Source organism: Ochotona princeps, chromosome 1, assembly GCF_030435755.1.
Source record: "Ochotona princeps isolate mOchPri1 chromosome 1, mOchPri1.hap1, whole genome shotgun sequence".
Lineage (NCBI taxonomy): Eukaryota > Metazoa > Chordata > Mammalia > Lagomorpha > Ochotonidae > Ochotona > Ochotona princeps.
The window spans coordinates 116,668,427-116,689,816 of record NC_080832.1 but is presented as its reverse complement, the minus strand read 5'-3'; the positions used below and the strand labels follow the sequence as shown (position 1 = coordinate 116,689,816).

At 48.8% G+C, this 21,390-nt stretch overlaps 3 protein-coding genes across 14 annotated transcripts in view; all 3 read left to right on the top strand.

Moving 5' to 3' along the window:
* Positions 1-21,390, top strand: part of LOC101523895 (patr class I histocompatibility antigen, A-2 alpha chain-like) — a 426,293-nt gene that overhangs the window by 347,334 nt on the left and 57,569 nt on the right. The gene's annotated exons all lie outside the window — the stretch shown is intronic.
* TRIM39 (tripartite motif containing 39) lies at positions 821-16,248 on the top strand. Of its 7 annotated transcripts, none has more exons than XM_058666349.1 (7): positions 821-1,237; positions 3,095-3,554; positions 5,235-5,330; positions 11,572-11,802; positions 12,891-12,913; positions 13,429-13,544; positions 14,293-16,248. In XM_058666349.1, exons 2-7 carry the CDS (start codon positions 3,099-3,101, stop codon positions 14,838-14,840), a joined length of 1,470 nt encoding a protein of 489 aa, XP_058522332.1. In that variant the 5' UTR covers positions 821-1,237; positions 3,095-3,098; the 3' UTR covers positions 14,841-16,248. The 7 variants fall into 7 exon arrangements, with proteins under 7 accessions (XP_058522332.1, XP_004598810.2, XP_058522315.1 ...); XM_004598753.2 differs by lacking the exon at positions 821-1,237 and adding an exon at positions 1,252-1,774; XM_058666332.1 differs by lacking the exon at positions 821-1,237 and adding an exon at positions 1,252-1,774 and having other exon boundaries at positions 2,314-3,554.
* RPP21 (ribonuclease P/MRP subunit p21) lies at positions 17,108-18,292 on the top strand. The gene is made up of 5 exons (XM_004598792.4): positions 17,108-17,234; positions 17,316-17,416; positions 17,493-17,575; positions 17,897-18,022; positions 18,170-18,292. Exons 1-5 carry the CDS (start codon positions 17,178-17,180, stop codon positions 18,250-18,252), a joined length of 450 nt encoding a protein of 149 aa, XP_004598849.2. The 5' UTR covers positions 17,108-17,177; the 3' UTR covers positions 18,253-18,292.

The following is a 21,390-nucleotide window of genomic DNA, read 5'->3' as shown; positions in this document are numbered from 1 at the left end:
GGAGCCCAGCATGAGCAGCTAACGCGGCACGGTGCCAGACTACTTTCTCTGCAAGGACACCAACATTTGCTCTTGTCTTTCTTTACATATGTATATACATATATATATTTACTCTATTTGACAATCTTTACATAGTTAATTACGGTAAAAAGGTTCAGGGGCTATAGGGAAGTGGGTAAGACTATAATGTCCATATTGTGCTCTTGTCTTTCAATCAGCATCCTGCACGCCAGGAGCCGGGCTGCCTATTCTACCCTTTAGGACACACCCCTCCTAGCACTGACTCCTCCTCTGGCAGTAGACTTGTCTCACCCCCTTCCTCCAAACTCGCAGCTCTGCAAGGCTTTCCGCTGCAGAGCAGGAGCTATAAGGCAAGTCTCCCATGCAAGCACTATGGTAGAAGGCAGAGATCACAGCTCCCAAAGGGAGCTGTTCTCACCAGCAATCGCTGGTTCTCACCCGTTAGACTAGTGTTGACCAGACCCAAAAGCGAGTTGCCTCGCGGCGGCCTCCGCCCTAGCGACAGGGGTGGAAACGCTCGGAAGAGGCCCACCCAAGCAGGGGGCAGGATAAGGAACATTACAAACCTGCCGCGGGGAGAACTCACCTAATCCTCGCAGAGACTAAAGCTCAACCAGTCGGAAGTGACGTGCAGACGGGACCTGCAGGTCCGCCACGCAATTGGCCGCAGCCTCAGCTTGGCCACCGGCTCGCCGCGCTGCCCCGAGAGAGGACACGTGTGGCTGAACGCCGACCACCCGCTGCGGCAACTCGCAAACCTCCACCCCATCCCTCCAACCCCACGCAGGACCTGCAGAGCCGGGCCAGCGCCAGGGGTCCGGGCCCGCAGCCCCGACAGGACGGACTCACGGGGCGCCCCGGCCGGCCATGGGCTCTCAGCGCTGGGGCGCGCGCATGCGCAGCCTTCCCGTTCCAAAGGATTCCTCGGGTCACCGGGACGCCAGAGCCTCCGCCACCTGCCACCGCGGGTCCCTTGGCGGCCTGGGCTCCTCCCGCCGGCGCTCACCGCCGGCCCCCCGCCGTCGTGCAGACCCTCCCGCAGCCTCCGGCAGACACGCCGGCTTCCACTGACACGGGTCTGGGCGCGGAACGGCTTCCGCTTCCGGCGAGTATTGTGTGTCGCGCGCCGCGGGGCGGGGGCTGGGGGAGGAGGAAGGAGGGAGGAAGCGCTCCGGCGGCTCCTCGCCGCGCTCTCCCGGACCCCGCAGCCGGGAAGGTAGGTGCCGCCCCTCCGCCGCTGCGCCAGGGCCGGGGCCGGGGGCCTGTCCCCGCCGGCCAGCTCTGCACGCCGCGTCCCTGCGCCCCGCGACTGCGTCACCGGCCCCCCGCACGTAATCACCGCTGCCTCCGCCCGCCTCGGGCCCGGGCGGACGTTTTGCCGCCCCGGCGACGTCAGCGCGTCCGGCGTTGCTTGGCTACCCCGCGGTTCCCCCTAGTCCTCTCTGCCTCTCGCTTTCCCGGGTGGAAACTCCTGGCTGCATCTTGACGGGTCTCGGCTGCATCAGAGCGGCAGGCATCCCACCTGCACGTAACGGCTCTGACTCACCTGGACACGCGTGCCTCCCAACCCCGCGCCCACCATCACATTTCCTCTCCCTCTCCAAATAACCCTGCCCCAGATCTGGCGGGAGAAGATGGAGACGCGGGGGGCACCGAGTTTGGGACGTCGCTCGGGAGAGGGTCGCCAAATGATAGCCGCGACTGGAGGCCGTCCCTGAAGTTTGTCCTTGTACGGAGACACGTGGAATGGAGGGTGAGGAAGGATACCCTGAGGCATCCCAGGCCTTCCTGCCGCTATAGTGCCAGGTCGCTCCATCTCTCCCCACCCGCTTTGCCCATCTTTCTTCCCCATCACTTCTTGGCCCGTGTGGAATCATACTGGTTCCTCACCGTGCATACAATGCCACTCATCACAGGTGAGGAGGCAGCTTCCTTTCTGGAAGACTGGGGAAGGGAGCAGGGGTGCTAGTAAATCATTGCATTCCCACAGGCAAGAGAAAGTCCCATCTGCTTTCACTTTTTTCCCCTGTGGCGGGTAGAAATTCAGGTGCAAATAAGTTACCAGCCCTTACTGCAAATCAGATACTTTGTGTCAAAAACAGGCACCAGAAAGATTCTTGCTAACCTGGCTGTCCTTCCCTAGTACCTTAGGCCTACCAGATGTGTCCTGTTAAGTGCCTGGGGGTGAGGGCTGGGGAAATGTAGAGGGGATTATGGAGTGAAAAGTATTGATGTTGTAAGGATGGGGTGGAAGGCCAGCTTTTGTTTTATAAATCTCTTATGCATTCCCAGGTCTTCTCAGGTGTCGCTTGATTGCCTCATTTGTTTACTCTTAATTCTCAACCACTTCAGAAACCTAATCATTGGAGATAGCCTTTGTCCAAGGAATTAACTGTCATTAGCTATTTTGAAGGACTCCAGTCTTTGGTGAATTCAGACTTGTCAGCTTTCAGGAAGCTACCAGCCTAGGCTCCGTAACATATGTCTCAGAGGAGGCGCAGATTCCAAATCCGTATAGCTAGTACTGGGATTAAGACGTGTCAAGAAGAGAGTCCATGTCCCTGTAGGCTTGTCACATTGTCCTGAAGAGCGGTCACTGCCTTCACCTGACTTATTGAATTGATCACCAAGCAAGACCGTTGCAGAGAATCGGGCTTGGGCTCCAGCATACTATAATGAAAAACGTCTCTGTGACATGAACCTCTACACAGCATTTCAGAAGTCTTAATTAAGACTTTGAATTTTATGCCACTTTTCACTCCTCTCTCGTCTGTTAGAAGAAAAAAAAATGTGTGCAAGTAGGATACTTTGGTCTGGAAACTAAAGTTCACGTAGAATGGACCTAGATCGGGAGAAGCAGGCTGGGCTGGGACTGAAGATCTGTCTCTGAAAAGAACACATTGACGCCTGGGAGTTTTAGAAATGAGGAAACAGAAGGTTGAATCTAGAAGATGATGAAAGACTGGAGTTACTGTGTGTAGCATGAGAGCAAATGCCAGGCCGGGAATTAAAAAAAAAAAAAGTGAAACCTTCAGCTAACCTTTTCTTTGAATGTCCACTTTCCTTCCCCCAGCTAAATGATGGCAGAGACAAGTCTGTTAGAGGCCGGGACTTCTGCGGCCTCCACAGCTGCAGCTCTGGAGAACTTACAGGTGGAGGCAAGCTGCTCCGTGTGTCTGGAGTATCTGAAGGAACCAGTCATTATTGAGTGTGGACACAACTTCTGCAAGGCTTGCATCACCCGCTGGTGGGAGGACCTGGAGAGGGACTTCCCTTGTCCCGTGTGTCGGAAAACCTCTCGCTACCGCAGCCTCCGGCCCAACCGGCAGCTCGGAAGCATGGTGGAAATCGCCAAGCAGCTCCAGGCAGTCAAGCGGAAGATCCGGGACGAAAGCCTCTGCCCCCAGCACCATGAGGCCCTCAGCCTTTTCTGCTACGAGGACCAGGAGGCTGTATGTTTGATATGTGCAATCTCTCACACGCACCGGGCCCACACCGTTGTGCCGCTGGACGACGCCACCCAGGAGTATAAGGTGGGCAGCTCGACCTGATCTCCCATATGTGGGGGAAAGGGAGGAAAGCAAGGGAGAGTGAGATACTCTCGCTGTAGAGATAACTGAACATTGCGCAGGGCAAGGTTGTGTCTGGTCCTTCTGTTGGTTGCTTCAGAGCTACCCACATAGGACACAGTGTTCTGGAACTATAGGCCTGAGACTCAGGTGGGATGGGCTGGACTTAGAGCGAGCTGTGTTTCTAGCAGAGAAGAGAGCTTGGGAGTTTGTCTCAGTGTCTTGTCAGTTGTCCTCTACATGAAAAGCAGTGGTGAGAGATACCCAAAATTTCTTTGCAGTTTTTGCCACACATTTGAGTCTTGTGGATTAATATTGGTACGTGTGGTCTTAGAATATCATGTTTTTCATAAATGAATGAAATTTCAGGAAAAAGAGTAAACCTAAGGAAAACTAAAAAGTAGTCTGCTTTGTTTGTCCTGCCACCTTGTTTAGAATGCTGTCGGTTTTCCCTTTGGGGCTGGGACTAGGTGACATCAGTTTGAACAGTCACCTTTCAAGCTGGTCAGTCTGTTTGCCTCTTTCCCAGATAGTGACTACTGGTTTAATTTGTTGCTGGAACATAGGATATGTGTTTGAGGAATAGAAACTAAATTTTTTTTAAGATTTATTTATTTTACTTGAAAGACTTAATATGTGGATGGAAGATCTTTCTGCCTCTCCTCCTCTCTATAGATTTGTCATTACAATAAAAAGTAAGGGTTGCCGAGAGAGATCTTCTACCCACGGGTTCACTCCACACATGGCTGCAGTGACTGGAGCCAGGAGCCTACGGCCTTGGGCCATCCTCTGCTGATTTTCTAGGCCATAAGCAGAGAGCTGAATCAGGATGAGCACCTGGTGCTAGAACCAGCACCTGTATGAGCTGCTGGCACCGCAGGCAAAGGATTATCTATAGTGCTGGCCGTGGAACCAGGGGTTTTTTTTGTTTTGTTTTTTTGTTTGTTTGTTTGTTTTGTTTTGTTTTTGTTTTTTTAATGTCTTAGCACTTTTCTTTCTTTCTTTCTTACTCTCTCTCTCTTTTTTAAGAAAAAGAGACAGGTCTTCCATCTACTGGTTCACTTCCTAAATGGCCACAATGGCTGGAGCTGGATTGATCTGAAGTCAGGAGTCTGGAACTTTTTAGGTGTCTCATATGGGTGCAGGGGCCCAGGACCTAGTGCCGCAAACAAGGCGCTGAATTATAAGTGGAGCAGCTGGGATGTGAACTGCCACCCATATGGAATGCTGGTGCTTGGAGGACTTTCCTTATGTTAATGAAATATTAGGAACAAGATTTAATGCAATTTATAGTATAAGTAGTCAAGTTTCTGCTAGCTCTATAGGTAGAGTTGGGTGCGAGGACAGGTTTAAAGGAGGTTATCGGCAAGCAGAAGGACTCAGAGTTGGTGACAGGTGGAAACTGTCTTAGTTCAGCGAGGAGAAAATACATAATATGACCCGGAATGATGATGGAGAAAAGTTGGTGGCCAGAGGAATGACCAGTAGGAGGGTGACACCCAAGTGACAGGTAAGGAGAAAGAAATTGGATCACAAGATGGACCATGGATAGGAGGCAAACATGGTTTAACACAAATGAATCAGCCTCTGAACACTACCTGACAGCAAATATTACCCCTCTCTCTCATCCTCCCTGACCCTCAGGAAAAGCTGCAGAAGTGCCTGGAGCCATTGGAGCAGAAGCTGCAGGAAATTACCCGTTGCAAATCCTCAGAGGAGAAGAAGCCAGCCCAGCTCAAGGTAAAGGCCTGTGGGCTGCTCTGCACGCCACCTGCCTACAAGGAAACTAAGCACACAGTGTGTAATCCACAAGGTCTGGTCCATTGGCAGAAGACTGCTTGCTCTCTCCAAAACTGGTAGCATTTTACCAGGTTTGATTGTAATGTTATTAAACATTGTACTTAAATTGCTCATCAGGAATTAAAGAGTGAGATAAAGGACAGACAGCATCTTGCCCCTGGTGAACTGAGGAGTCCATAGTTCATGCCCACTGATTCTATTTGTTGCTTCTTTAAAGCAAGGAAAGAGGCTGCCTGCTAAAAACGGGCACAGGGGTTTCTTAAAGGGACTGAGTAAAGGAAATCTTAGAAGCGGGGGGTGGGGGGGAGGGAATACCCAAGAGCAACCAGAAGAGAACTCCCCAGTAACCTCAGGCCCCCATTCTTGTAACTAGAGCTGCAGTATATTACCTGATGTTGATTCATTTCCTGGAATGTCTCCCCATGATAGGATCCTAACCATCTCTAGGCAATAGGAAAGTCACTTTCCCTGCATCCTTTCCTAGTCCTCCAAAGTAATTTTTTTTCTTTTACATAATTGTGTATCTCTTTAGTTGCATTGTTCACTCAGTAAGAATCGATAACAGCAAAAGCATAACTATTGTTGAGTCCAATGCATTGACTTGTTGTATGTCCTTGACATTTCAAACTTACAGGGTGGTTTTTGGTCTTAGTATGTTGCCCAGATTAAACAGGCCATACTCTGGGAAAAGTGGGACAAAGGGCAAACTTAGATAGCCTATAATGTCAGTATTATTACTCTAGTACACAGGAGGAAATGGAACTTAGGTAATTGTCTGGTCCAAGATCATCCAGCCAATAAGTGGCAAAACCAGGGATACTGGTTCTTGCTGAATTGGTAAATATTTATTCAGCTCCTGAAAAAGGCCAAACCCTGTGTTTGGCACCAGAACCATGATAAACAAAATGCGGTCCTTGCCCTCCTTGAGCTTAAAGTCAATGGAGAAAGTAGAAAATGACATTGAACAGAAAGCACAGCTGTAAGTTCATAGGACAGAAATGTGACCTAATCAGATGCTTCCAGAAGAAGTGATGAGTATTCAGACTTGGCATTTAGGGATCAGTGAACATGAGGGTGTTTTTTTGTTTTGTTTTACAACAAATGACATTGGTTATAAAAGTGACCTTTAAAAATAGTTCTTTGTTCTTTTGGAGGACTCCTGAGAAAATTAAAGCATATAAAACAGAGCTTATTACCAGTCGTTAAATTTCCTCTTCCTGCTGATCACCTTAAAGGTAAAAGATGGATACAGAAATAAATCTTTTTTATTTTTAAGATTTATTTATTTTTATTACAAAGTCAGATATACAGAGAGGAGGAGAGATAGAGAGGAAGATCTTCCGTCCGATGATTCACTCCCCAAGTGAGCCCTAATGGCCGATCCGAAAAGCCGGGAACCAGGAACCTCTTCCAGGTCTCCCATGCGGGTGCAAGGTCCCAAAGCTTTGGGCTGTCCTCAGCTGCTTTCCCAGGCCACAAGCAGGGAGCTGGATGGGAAGTGGAGTTGCTGGGATTAGAACCAGTGCCCCTATGGGATCCCGGCACGTTCAAGGCAAGGACTTTAGCGGCTAGGCCACGCTGCTGGGCCCAGAAATAAATCTTTTAATACCCCATAAATACTTCAACAAGAGCTATAGTGCTATTTATTTTAAACCTTTTTAAGCTTTTAAAATTTATTTAGAAGAGTGACAGAGGAAGGAAGAGAGCTTTTCCATCCCATGGCTCACTCCCCAAATGCTCACCAGAGCTGGGGGATGGACTGGTGGCAGGAACTCCATCTGGGTCTCCTGCCCAAATCCTTAGGCCATCATCTGCTCTGTGCCAGGATTGCACACTAGCAGAGCGCAGGACCAGAAGCAGAGGAAGGTGATTTTATTGCTGACAATCCCCTGTAAGACACTGGTTGCTCACTGAGCTGCAACCCTGCCCAGCCCCTTAGCGTTTTCCAAATGACAAATTATCATCTCAGCGGTCTTTGATACCACCACCCACATACCTTTGGTACCATTTAAATTCTTTTGCCTCCTCCCTCCTCCCACCTGCAGTTATCCCAGTACTTCTTTTCTAAAGTTTGTCACTGTCCTTGGGTCCCCTGCACCCACTTGGTAGAAGCAGAAGAAGCTCAGCTCTGGCCATTTCAGCCATTTGGGAAGTGAACCAATGGATGGAAGATCTCTCCCTCTCTCTGTCTTCCTCTCTGTAAATCTTTCAAATAAAAGTAAGTAAATCTTAAAAATAAATGAATGTATTAAATTTTTTGAAGTTTATTTTTATTGCAAAGTCAGATAGACAGAGAGGAAGATCTTCCATCTGCTGATTCACTCCCCAAGCAGCCGCAATGGCTGGAGCTGAGCTAATCCAAAGCCAGCAGTCCAGAGCCTCTTCTGGGTCTCCCATGTGGGTGCAGTTACCCAAGGGTGGGGCTTTCCTGCTTTCCCAGGCCACAAACAAGAAGCTGGATGGGACATGAGGCCACCAGGATACAAACCAACACCCATATGAATCCCAGCGCGTGCAAGACAAAGACTTTAGTCACTAGGATATCACACCAAGTCAAATATTTTTTTTTTAAGATTTATTGATTTTTATTGCCAAGTCAGATATACAGAGAGGAGGAGAGACAGAGAGGAACATCTTCCGCACGATGATTCACTCCCCAAGTGACCCGTGCTGAGCCAATGCAAAGCCAGAGGCCAGGAACTTCCTCCAGATCTCACACAAAAGAAGAATTTTCATGCAAACTCTAGTTTGCAATGCAGGATTTATTTAGGAAAAAGGAGAAAAGGGCTCCTGCCTTGCCTGCAAGAGGAAGGAAAGAAGTTAATGGTGGGAGATGGTGTCTTTTATGCACCATATCTGGGGAGTTACTCAAAAGACAAAATCCTTCACAATGGCATCTGGTTTCAAATCAAACCTCAAAGGGTAGGACTGGTTAATTTCCTCTTCCCACTGAGCCACTATCTCTTTGACAGTGACTCAGAAATAAGATTAGATAGGGTACTTCTTGATTTTTTTTACAACTCTGAAATGGCTAATTGATATATTAATTCTGCCCCTTTGTTCTCCCTCAAGGGGAGAAAGTGCTCTTAGAAAGTAAATTTTAAGAAATAATTTCATGGGCCCGGCACAGTGGCCTAGCGGCTAAAGTCCTTGCCTTGAACGCCCCGGGATCCCTTATGGGCGCCAGTTCTAATCCCAGCAGCTCCACTTCCCATCCAGCTCCCTGCTTGTGGCCTGGGAAAGCAGTTGAGGACGGTCCGATGCATTGAGACCCTGCACCCGCATGGGAGACCCGGAAGAGGTTCCAGGTTCCCGGCTTCGGATCGGCTCTGCACCGGCCATTGCGGCTCACTTGGGGAGTGAATCATCGGACAGAAGATCTTCCTCTCTGTCTCTCCTCCTCTGTGTATATCTGGCTGTAATAAAATGAATAAATCTTTTAAAAAATAAATAAATAAATCTTAAAAAAAAAATAATAATTTCACCAGGGACTAAAAACTGCCTACTATCTCGTCTGGTCAGTGTGACCAGACCCTCAAGCAGCCAAGCTGTGGGTGTCTTGAAGTTTCAAAATAGTAATGTTTTGTAAAGTTCTTACAAAAGCAATAACATTCTTATTTTACTGAGTTTTATTTACGGGCCATTTCCAAATAAAACTTCAATACACTAGACCTGGCACAGTAGCCTAGTGGCTAACATTCTCACCTTGTACATGCTGGGATCCCATATGGGCACTGGTTCTGATCCCAGCAACTCCACTTCCCATCCAGCTCCCTGCTGTGGTCTGGGAAAGCAGCCAAGGACAGACCAAAGCCTTGGGAGCCTGCGCCCGCATGGGAGACCTGGAGGAGGTTCTGAGCTCCTGGCTTCAGACTGTCTCAGCTCTGGCTGTTAGGGCCACTTGGGGAGTGAATCAGCAGACGGAAAATCTTCCTCTGTCTCTCCTCCTCTCTGTATATCCGACTTTGCAATAAAAATAATTCTTTAAAAAAAAAAAAAACTCCAGTGTACTAAAACCATGAAAGAATTAGTCTGTGTTTAAATATAAAAATGGCGTCCAAACCAGGCCTCTCTTTTTCAACACAGAAAACGTTTCCATTGCAGAACAATGGCCGATGGTGCAGGACAGGTGCATGGTTGTCTCATACACCAGAGGGGTGCTAGCATCCTTGCCAGAAGTACCTTCCCCCCAGATACACAAACACCATGCAGGCCTTGTAATGCTACAGGTTCAGCTGCCTGCTGGAACATCCCATAGCAGAGTGGCTGGTTAGCTTTCTGCCAATGTTTCTGGGAAGGAGCAGGTGATAAGTACATGGCTTCCTGCCCATCTGGTGGGAGACCCTGACTTCTGGCTTGGCCTGGCTGTTACGTTTTGAGAGTGAACCAGCAGATGGATGCTCTCTCTGTCTCTCCCTCTTTTTAAGATTTATTTATTTTTATTGGATAGTCAGATATAAAGAGAGGAAGATCTTCTGCATGCTGGTTCACTCCCCAAGTGGCCGCAACGGCTCTTGCTGAGCTGATCCAAAGCCAGGAGCTGCTTCTGGGTCTCACACGCCAGTGCAGCGTCCCAAGGCTTTCAGCCGTCCTCAACTGCTTTCCCAGGCCACAAGCAGGGAGCTGGATGGGAACCAACACCCATATGGGATTCCGACATGTGCAAGGCGAGGATTTTAGCCACTAGGCTACCACACTGTGCCCAAATCCCATACTTCTACCCACGTCACCCGTAAATTCTCACATGCTCACACGTGTATGACCTAAGGCAATGTTTTTCTTCAAAAACAGAAGTCAAAATAAATTCTACTGTAGTGTTGCACCCGAGAAGGTAGTAGTGGGAAGGAAAGCAGCAAATAGCCCTGGAACCACACATCATTTGTCAGCTCCTGTAGGGAGCTAGACTGAAGGCCCTGAATTCCAGGCTTGTGCAGCCCACCCTGGCTTTCGTCTGTTCTCCTTTCACTCCCAGCGTGGCCTTCCAGGCTCCGGTCTCTTCCTCTTTCCACCCGCCCAATATTGTTTCTCACTTTGCTTCACACTCTGGTTGGTGTATCCTCATCAGTCACGAGTGTTAGAGTATGTTCCTTGGGTGCCCACACAGAAGAAAAAGGGGCCTGATAATCCTTACAAAGTGCAGTGGCCAGTGTTAGAGTACACTATCAAATTTCAGGAATGCCAGAGGTATATGTGCAGGAAGTCTGATTCAAACTTGAGGTGACTAATTCAATAGCAAACTTTCGCAACTTGTTCCAGGATGGGACTACACATTCTCTGAAGTGACTTGAAACTATTTAACCTATTTTGCCCTGAAATCCATATACGTTTCATAACAAGTCATTAAACTTACTGATTCTATTCTTCTGATTGATTTTCTGGTTTTTACCCCTTATGTGCCTTGTAATATACAAATGGTGACAGGTTAGCTTTCCAGTGTCTGTACTTCCCTTTTCTCAACAGATTGCATTGACTAGAACCCAGATATCGGGAATAACATAAATGTCTCTAATGCCATAATAGTAGGTGACATCACACCGAGTACTTATTACATGAGTATATTTTATTAAGACTTAAAAACACAACTGGGCCCGGCGCGATAGCATAGTGGTTAAAGTTCTTTCCTTGCACGCCTGGGATCCCATATGGTTGCCAGTTCTAATCCCGGCGGCCCTACTTTCCATCCAGCTCCCTGCTTGAGGCCTGCGAAAGTAATCAAGCATGGCCCAAAGCCTTGGGACCCTGCACCCATGTGGGAAACCCAGAACAGCTCCTAGCTCCTGGCTTCGGAATGGCTCAGCTCCGGCTGTTGCAGTCACTTGGGGAGTGAATCATTGGACGGAGGATCTTCCTCTCTGTTTCTCCTCATCTCTGTATATCCACCTTTCCAATAGAAAAAAAATAAATCTTTAAAACACAACTGCTTTTGAAGTTTATGAAGAAAATAAAAATATTTTTACATGTTGATTTTCTTTCTTATGCTCCCCCATCTTTACTGTCAAGCTTTCCGTGGCAGTGACAGGGATAATGCCATTTTTACAGGAGGAAATTCCACAGAGAATGAGTGTTATCCTGTGAGCAAATGTCAGTGACACTGGAAGTCTGTAGACGTGCGTGCATGGTAGACCAGGAGCCTTCCTTGCCCGCCAGCTATGCTGATGTAGCGTCTTCCCTGTCTCCTTAGAGACTAGTGGAGAGTCGCCGGCAGCAGATCCTGCGGGAATTTGAAGAGCTTCACAGGCGGCTAGATGAGGAGCAGCAGGTGTTGTTCTCACGGCTGGAGGAGGAGGAACAGGACATCCTACAGCGACTGCGAGAAAACGCAGCTCACCTGGGGGACAGGCGCCGGGACCTCGCCCACCTAGCTGCAGAGGTGGAGGGCAAGTGCTTACAGTCGGGCTTCGAGATGCTTAAGGTTCGACAGTTGCCCCTGCGTAGCCCCTCAGGTCCTGCACGGTCTAGCTTCGCACAGCCAGTATGTGAGCCCAGGGTGGTCGCTGTGGTGCTCAGCTTCCCCTAGGCTCCAGTCCTTCCTTCCAGACACACCCAGAAGGATCCTTGCCTACAGGAAGTCTTCTGATTCTTCCATCCCTTTCCAACCATGATATTATGTCTTGTCAATAATTATGTACTTCATTTGTGCCCAGAAGGTGGGAAGTCATTTTTTTTAAGTCTTGGATTTTGAATTTCCTAGAGCTAAAAAAGAATAGAAACAGCTTAAATGACACATGAAGTTATGTGTGAATAATATATTGCTTTGATATATGAATGATGCCTCTAAAATATTTGAGGGTGGTCTTGTTCTCTTAAACAGAGGAATGGTGCTAGGAAGGCTATAGGGAACATACATCTTAAGGATCAGATTACCAGCATTTGAATCCTGAAAACTTCATTTATTTGCATGTTATGTTGCTCAGTATTTATTCCTGTGTCCTTTCATGTATGTGTCTCCTGCTTTCCACATTAAACTGGAAAATCCTTAAGGGGCAGAGATTTGTCGTCTTTGTCTCCTGGACCCCAGGTATTCTCAAATCAGGATTGGCACACAGTTACTAATGTTTGTTAGCCAATACCGGCGAGGAGGTGCCAGACCACATCGGGAAACAGTGGTTTGTTTTAACCTGCCAGTCTGAATCATGTGACCCAAGAACCTCAGAGAGACACAGGTCTGTGGCCGGCACTTGGGGGACAGAGTAAAGAGCAGACGCAGTCCCTGTCCGTTGCAGGGAGCTCCTTGTGTTCCTGAGGAGCAAAGATAAACAGTTAAGAAATCTTTTGGAAATGATTCCAAATATCAAGCTTCATGATGACCAAAAGTTGAAAAGGGGGATCAGGTTGGGGGGGCACCCTCTGCTACCTCTGGAACTCCCCTTGCATTGTTACCCTCAGCTTGCTCTGTGCTTCCTTGCTGGATCTGGAGCTCTTGGGAGGAGGGAAAACCTGTGGCCTTCAGTACCCCTGAGCACCAGAACCAATATTGCTTTCTTTTCTCCTTCCCTCTAGGATGTCAAAAGTACCCTGGAAAAGTAAGTGATCCTTATGTCTCTCTGAGTGAGTTAGGGTTTGGCTTATAGACTGAGGGTCCTGCACGAAGTCGGGAGAGTCAGGAAGCGAAAGCCCTGCAGTCTGGTAGGATATGGGAGGTCACTTGCATCAAGAAACCAGTGTGAGAACAAAGTCATCAGAACCAGTAATCCCCCTTACATTTTCCCCTTTGAACATCAGGGCTTCTCAGTAAAACAAGTGATAATGTAGAACCAGTTCCTTGTGCCTGTTGGTAAAAGTGTGTCCCAACAAGATGGCAGGAGGAAGGGGTTGGGTTGGTAGGACAGGCACTTTCCCATTGGTCTGAAATACGCTACACCCCTCCCCATACCCACTGCTGAGCTTGTCAAGAGCCTGCCCTGGGAAGTGGTAGCTTTCTGTAAATTGGTGGAAGGAAGCACTTGTCTTCAGGGAGGAGGGAGAAAATGACAGCATCTGGATAGCTAATTGGCTTCAGCTTGGCCTAACCTTGCCCTTGATCTCCCATCCCTCCTAGATGTGAGAAGGTGAAGACCATGGAGGTGACATCAGTATCTATAGAGCTGGAAAAGAACTTCAGCAATTTTCCCCGACAGTATTTTGCCCTAAGGAAAATCCTTAAACAACTAATAGGTGAGTTCTTCCCAAAAGGAAATTAGCAGAGGGAAATACCACAGAGAACAAAATCTTCAGACTCTAACTTATATGGGCTTCAGTTACCCCACCTCTCTTGACATATACACCACACCACATCACACCACACTTTCGCTCAATTTTCAAGGTCACCCTGAGTCACAGAACTCAAAATGAGAAGAAGCCTAATGTATCACCTGTTCTTAGATCCATACTTTTCTAAATAGGAACCCAGAAAGGTTAAATATAGGTTTACCCAAGCCATTAGGTAGGGTCACCATATAATTTATCTAAACTAGGACAAAGTTAAGCATCAACAGGAGTTTCATTAATATTTATGCAGGAAAAATGGTCATAAGTCAGGACAGTTCCCAGAAAATACACACAGGGTCACCCTGTGGCTGGACCCCAGTGCTGTTTGCTAGGTATCCTTAACACTTTGCTCTCTAGCCCACAGACCATGCCTTGCACTTCTCTTTGCTGTGAACTAAATGATGATGTCGGAGGGAGATAGGAAGGGTGGGAACCTAGACTGCCTGTCCCTGCAGGGTCAGAGGTCATTATCCCTTTATCTGAGGGTTAGGATGAGAAGGGAACCACCCTGCTCTCCCTTCCCTTGGGTGTCACTGCTGACTGATGGTTAACCCTTTAGGGACCAGGCTCTCTGAAGGTAGGCGGGGACAGTGAGGCAGGGACCTTTAGCTATTCCCATCCTCATCTAGCTCCCCACTCTGGCTTCTCCCGCCAGCGGATGTAACCCTGGACCCCGAGACTGCTCATCCTAACCTAGTCCTCTCTGAAGATCGTAAGAGTGTCAAGTTCGTGGAGACAAGACTCCGGGACCTCCCAGATACGCCACGGCGCTTCACCTTCTACCCCTGTGTCCTGGCTACTGAAGGCTTCACCTCAGGTCGACATTACTGGGAGGTGGAGGTGGGCGACAAGACCCACTGGGCAGTGGGCGTGTGCCGGGACTCCGTGAGCCGGAAGGGCGAGCTGACTCCACTCCCTGAGACTGGCTACTGGCGGGTACGGCTGTGGAATGGGGACAAATATGCAGCCACCACCACCCCATTCACCCCGTTGCATATCAAAGTGAAACCCAAGCGGGTGGGCATATTCCTAGACTATGAGGCTGGCACGCTGTCTTTTTATAACGTCACAGACCGCTCTCATATCTACACCTTCACCGACACTTTCACAGAGAAACTCTGGCCACTCTTCTACCCAGGTATCCGGGCCGGTCGGAAGAATGCTGCACCACTCACCATCAGGCCTCCAACGGATTGGGAGTGACCGGGTGGGACGTGGGAAAAATCGGGATAAGGCAGGGTCCAGAATACAGGCCTTCCCATGGCCTGCAGGAGTGGCTTCATGTCAGCCCGGTTGTTAGTCGGGAATCATCTCAGAGAAACTCTGGTTTCCTTGATGGTTTGTGGGCAGGAGTGGATATGAATGGGCTGCAGTGAGCGTCCCTCCTAACCGTTAAGATGGGGAGCTGGTTCCCAGGGGCTCATCCCCCCCGGAGTCTACGAGGTTTTCTGTTGCACAGGAATAGTTTGGCAAGGAAGGAGGGTCTTTTACTTTAAAAAAAAAAAAAAAAAAGTCCAGGGGAGGCGCTAACTTAAACTGGAGAAAGAAGCCAAAACACCACAATATCCTCCAGGGGGTGCTTCAACCCAGGATAGTTTTGTTTCTAAGGAAGGTGACAGGTCTGTGCACCTCTAGATTGAAGGAAAGATGAGTGACAGCTGCTGTCACACATCTGAAAATTGAGTTGTTTCAAGGGCGAAGAAGAGTAAAATGAAGGTCAGGACAGAAGACGTGAAAAGTCCTAGAGACAAATGAAAGGGTAGAGGATTTCTTCACCTTTTGATCCCAGGATGGGTTTGTGATTATGAAGAGGAATGACCAAAAAACTAGAAATGTAGGGAAAAAGGGCAGATGAAAAGACAGGAGGCCCCAGATCCCCACCTCACCTGCCAGCAGAGCAGGCTGCTTGCTGGCTCCCTCATGGTGGGGCGGCTTGGCTGCAAGAAGTCACTCCCCCTGCTGCTCCCCAGAAGCAGGTTGGAAGAGAACCAGTGAGACACATCTACCATTTCCCAGTTTTCCCCAAGGGGACAGGGCAAGGAGCAAGTCAGGCATCAGAGAAAGGGGATCAAAAATGGCAGCAGGCAGTGTGCAAGCCGAAGGGGAAGAAAGGTAGCGGAGTCTCTCACCCTGAGGACAGGGTAGAGGAGGGTGGTGTGTGTGCATGTGTGTGTGTGTATAAAAGAAAGGGCCAGAAAAGTGTCCTCCTTCAGCCTTTGTGCATCTGGCCTGGTGTTGCTGTTCATGCGAGGCAGGCTTTGGCTTGTTTGTCACCATCATCTCTCACCATTCCCCTCTTCAGAGAATATTAAGTCATGTTTAATGTTAGGCCAAACTAAACAACCAGTAGGGTGCATAAAAAAAGGGTCAGCACTGCATGCCAAGCCAAACTCCAGCATCTCGGGTGACCTGCTGCTTGTGTGTTGATCTCCAAAGAAGACCAGGACAAGCAACTGCAGCTCTCCAAGGGCGTTTGTTCTTCCTACCACCTCAGCAGGACCACGTCCGCACTCCTCCTCTTACCTTTGTGCCTTGACTGTGGTTCTTTGTGGCAAGATACTTGGGTTGGTTTAAAAAAAAATTATATGGAACAAAGGATCCACTGAAGCGATCCCTGTGTCATGTGGTGTTTTGGCAGTGGCCTCACACCCATGCGTGAGAACCACCAAGCACTGGAGACATGTTCCCAGGCTTCCCCTCTCTGTGTGATCATGGTCTGCATGGGGGTTAACCTCTGGATCTAAGGACCCTCAAACAACTCAGCCCATACATCAGCTGATTTCTGTCCTCTGAGCTGGAGACTGGTTCTCTGCTGCCTGCCACGAGGGTCCCAGAGGAGAGAGCAAACCCTCCCACCTCCCAGAGCTCATGTATACACTGCCTCTAGGGTTGGCCACCTCTGGACTTCTGTCCTCAAGAACCAGTGGCTCCTTGAATCGGAAGTAAACAGGAAGGCAGAACAAATGGGAGATGGAAAGAGGTCAGGACGTGGGCTGAAGTGTAGTTTCAGGAGCAGGGGATGCTGATGACAGGTATCTGTTATATGTCAAAACTAGCAGTGGGAAACACAAGTGAGGATGACTTAATGCATGCACAGCACTTGGTAGCCCAAACAAAGTGCTCCTTGAGTAGATGGAAAAGTGAGAGTAAAGTTTTCTGAGTGCCGAGAGGCATTTTCCTCCGCACCCCACGGTTCTTGACCCTTCCACAAGCCCCACGGGCACTCAGTTTTATGAACACACACGGCGACCCCTATCCTCCAAGGGAAACAGGCCTCTGCTTTTGGCTTCAGAGACTGATGAGGAAGGTCTAGCTGGGCATACCTCACACACAATCTCCGCAATCTGCATTTAAGACACCAAACCTGCTCATAGATTCAGGGAGGGATTGCAGAGCAGGGGAAAAGGGTTTACACAAGATTTTGTGAGGCGGCAGCGGGTGGTTCATCCAGACCCGGGACTACATTTCCCAGAAGGCTTTACGCGGTCGCGGTGGGCGGAACTGGAGGCTGTGCCAGCCAGAGACGCCGGCGCTGTGTGGATGGCGGGGCCAGTGAAGGACCGCGAGGCCTTCCAGAGGCTCAACTTTCTCTACCAGGTGAGTCCCGGGTTAGGATGTGCAGAGGGGAGCGGACCCGGTGCCTTCGGGCTGGCAGTGACCCTACCCCGCCGTCCCCAGGCCGCCCACTGTGTGCTCGCGCAGGACCCGGAGAACCAGGCGCTGGCGAGGTTTTACTGCCACACGGAGCGGACCATCGCGAAACGGCTGGTCCTGCGACGGTGAGGCGGGGCGGGGCGGGTGTGGGACGCGGGAGGCCTGGCAGGCATCGAGACTCGCCTTCGCCTCCGCCCCCAGGGACCCCTCGGTGAAGAGGACCCTGTGTCGCGGCTGCTCTTCCCTGCTCGTCCCGGGCCTCACCTGCACGCAGCGCCAGAGACGTGAGTACTCCCTGCAGGATGGCGGGCCGCGGCTGCCTCGCCCGAGCGTCGTAGCGCACGCTCCACTGCCACTTGTTCACCCAAGAAATTGTTTTCCGAAATCTGTCAGGTGCTAGACTTAGGGGAATGACAGTCTGTTGGGATTGAAGGGGAAACAGTTGAAGCAGTGTAGCAGCCTGAAAGCAGGATGCTAACCTGCCGTGGTGGTGAGATTCCTGATAAACAAGGAAATTCCCGGCAAGGGTGAGGGTCTTTGTCGCCATGAGACCTTGGTTTCTGCTAATGCACGCTCTCTACTCCTTCCTGACACTGGCATCCCAGGCCGCAAGGGGCAGCGCTGGACAGTGCAGACCTGCCTGACATGCCAGCGCAGCCAGCGGTTCCTCAACGATCCCAGGCACGTGCTCTGGGGAGACCGGCCTGAGGCGCAGCTGGGAAACCAAGCAGGTAGGGGGAGCCGGTGAAGAAAATGGGGGACACCCACGAGGAGTTGGGCATGGCAGTTGTAGGGCTGCAGGGGACACTTGGGTGGGCTCTGCTGCGTGTCAGGAGCCACAGTCTTCGAAAACTGATGCCGCCTGCTTCTCTCCTCAGATCCCAAACCTGCACAGCCTCTGCCAGACACAGCCCCGCTGCCGGAGGAGGCAGCGCAGACCCGGAGCTCCAGGCCCCAGTGATGCGTTACCCCTGTAGTCCAAGTAAATACAATTAACTCTGTTTTGCTTTGTGTGATCCTGTGCTGTGCAATAACCATTTCCTTTCTTTTTAAAAGATTTATTTTTTGGAAAGGCAGAGGACAGAAGGAGAGGGAAAAAAGATCTTCTATTTGCTGATCCATTCTGCAAATGGCCACAACAGTTAGTGTTGTGGTCTAGATTTGGGCCAGATATTTATTTCCTAGGTTCTTTGCTTTTATCTAAAAAACATTTTAAGCACAGGCACCAACATAACATGGCTTAAACAAGTGGTGAAGTTTATTCAGAGGGTGAGGAATACAAACTAACCTGAGCCAGAAAGAGAAAGGGTAAAGAAGAGAGGTTGTTACCTTTTGTTCTTAAGAGTTTGCCGGCAGGAAGTAAGAGAAGGAGAAAGGAAGGGGTGAAGAGAGGGAAAGCTCAACCTAGGAAGCAGGAGACCAAAACCAGAAGATGAGCCCCTCCTCCCATGGGCTTGAGAGGGGAATGGCTAGCAACAATGCAGCTCTGACCCCTCCACCACTGACACACTGGTGAGCAAAGAATCACAGGCAGGGTGAAATATCACAGGCAGGGAGGTACAACTTCCTGACCTGAACTAGCTGCTTGCCTAGACCATATATATCATTAGGACTAGACCACACTGAAGTCAAGAACCCAGAACTTCATCCAGATCTCCGGTGTGGGTGGCAGGAGCCCAAGCACTTAAACCGTCTGCTGCTCCTGAGATGTATTAGCAGGAGGCTGGATCAGAACCAGAGTAGCCAGGACCCAAACCAGCACTTCACTATGAGTCACAGGTGTCCCAAGCAGCTGCTTAACCTGCTGCTCCTAATTCTTTGGCATTGTTGAGAGTACCCACTCAAGGACCGAATTCTCAGACTGACTCCAATCAGGTCACACCAGAAGCTCACAAAGAAAATTCAGTATTCCCAGAATGCATTTCCCTACTTCCCTTTTTCTTAGAATTCCTTTGTTGCACTTACTTATTACTGCAATTAAAAATCACTTCTAAATATTGTAGCCTGAAATATTAAGAATCTAGGCAGAGAACTCTGACAGATCTTTTTGCTCTGTGTGGAGTTAGCTGACTTTACTTGTGGCTGGGCTGGAAACTCAGGATGCCTGCTGGATTATCAAGTGCTTCATTGCTTCACCACATGGCCCCTAGCTGGCCTACTTTTGTTTGCTATTAATGTTTACTTGTTTTTTTGCAGAGATTTATGTGCTGGGTTGCTCCCCAAATGTCCACAGCAGCCAGGGCTGAGCAAGACCAAACCAAAAACACAAATTATTATTTTTCCTAAGATATATTTAAACGTATTTATTAAATTTACTTAAATTTGATTGGAAAGGCAGATTTACAGAGAAAGAGATACAAAGATCTTCCGCTGGTTCACTCCCCTAGCTGGTGGCAACGGCCAGAGCTAAGCCAATCTGAAGCCAGGAGCCAGGAACTTTCCCAGGCCACAAGCAGGGAACTGGATGGGAAGTGGAGCAGCCAGGACACAAGTGCCCATATGGGACCCTGGCACTTACTAGGTAAGGATTTAGTCACTGAGCCATCATGCCGTGTCCCAGAAACCCAAATTCGAATCTCAGACTCTAACTGGGTAGCAGACCCAAACACTTGAGCCATTGTCTGCTGCCCCCAGGGTGCACATCAGCAGGAAGCTGAAATCAGAAATGGAGCAGGAACTAAGGCAGTGTCTAGGGGATGCAGGCATCGCATACAGCTGTTAATCGCTTCATCTCTCAGAGCAATTGAACCTACATTCTGGAATGCCAAGAAGATAACCCCCAAGTGCAAGTGTTTATCGAGCCTGTTGGGATCAGGCTTGTTAATGTCACCTTTCCTAAAGCAAAGCCCAGGGCTAAAGCCACCTGCGGTATGGAAAGTCCACAGCTGGATCTGAACACTAGGAGGCTCCTTGATTTTCTGACTGCTGGTGTAATAACTCACCATATTGTTTCCACTTTGTCCACAACTCAGCCTTTTTACTGACTTTACATCCAGTAAATTGCGTAAAACACACTAAATAGTATGCAAGGAACTAAATGCTTCTGAGTTATTGCTTGACAGTTTATTTCTGGAGATAATGCCGCCCCAAGTGTACTGTAGTAGCCAACAGAAACATGTAGCCAGGAAGTGCACCTCCTCTGGGGCAACATTATAGCTCCTCAGGTGGGTGCTGGTTGGCTGCCACACTTCCAATCCAGCTCCATGTTAATGCGCCTAGAAAAGCACCTAGAAAAGGCCCAAAGTGGTTGACCCCTGCCATTCACTGGTGAGATCTACAAAGAGTTCTGGGTTCCTGGTTTCAACCTGGACCAGTTTAAGCCAGTGTAGGGTTGAGGGTTGAGCGAGCAGATAGAAGAGATCTGTGTCGCTCTATAACTCTGCCTTTCAAATCCTTTTTAAAAAGCATTGATTTCAGATTTTTGTGTTTTTTTTTTACGTCGAAGTACATATCTCTTTCTTTGTGTCTAACTTCTTTCACTTGGCATAATGTTTTCAACATTTATGTGGGTTGTAACTCATATCAGTGCTTCACTTTTTTGATACCAAGTAATATTACATGGATCCACTACATTTTATAAATTTATTCAGTAGTGGATAGACACGAGTTCTTTCTATGTTAGATTATTATTAATATTGCTGCTATAGTCATTGAGTATAAGTTTCCATGTGAAGATGCTCATGTTTTCATTTCTTTACCTCTTCCCAGGAGAGCATTGGCAGGTCAGGTAGTAACTTAATGTTTAACCTTTTAAGGAGCTGCTGGCCTACTTTCCAAAGCTCCATCACTTTACATTCCCACCAGCTGTGTAGGAAGATTCGAGACTCCAATTCCTCCCAACCTCACCGATACTCAGCACTATCTATTACGTTGTCGCCATGCTTGTGGGTGGGAAGTGAATGTTGGGGCAATTTTCCAACTCCCATTAATATGCCTGTTTTTTACATTTTTAATATCATTATAAATTTGAATTTTCTCTTTCCAACTCCTCTCAGCACTGGGCAACCACCATCCTACGTCCAGTCTCCAGAGATGTGCCTGTTCTGAACATTTTGTAGAAATTAAATTATAAAATATATTGCCTTTTTTGGATCACCCA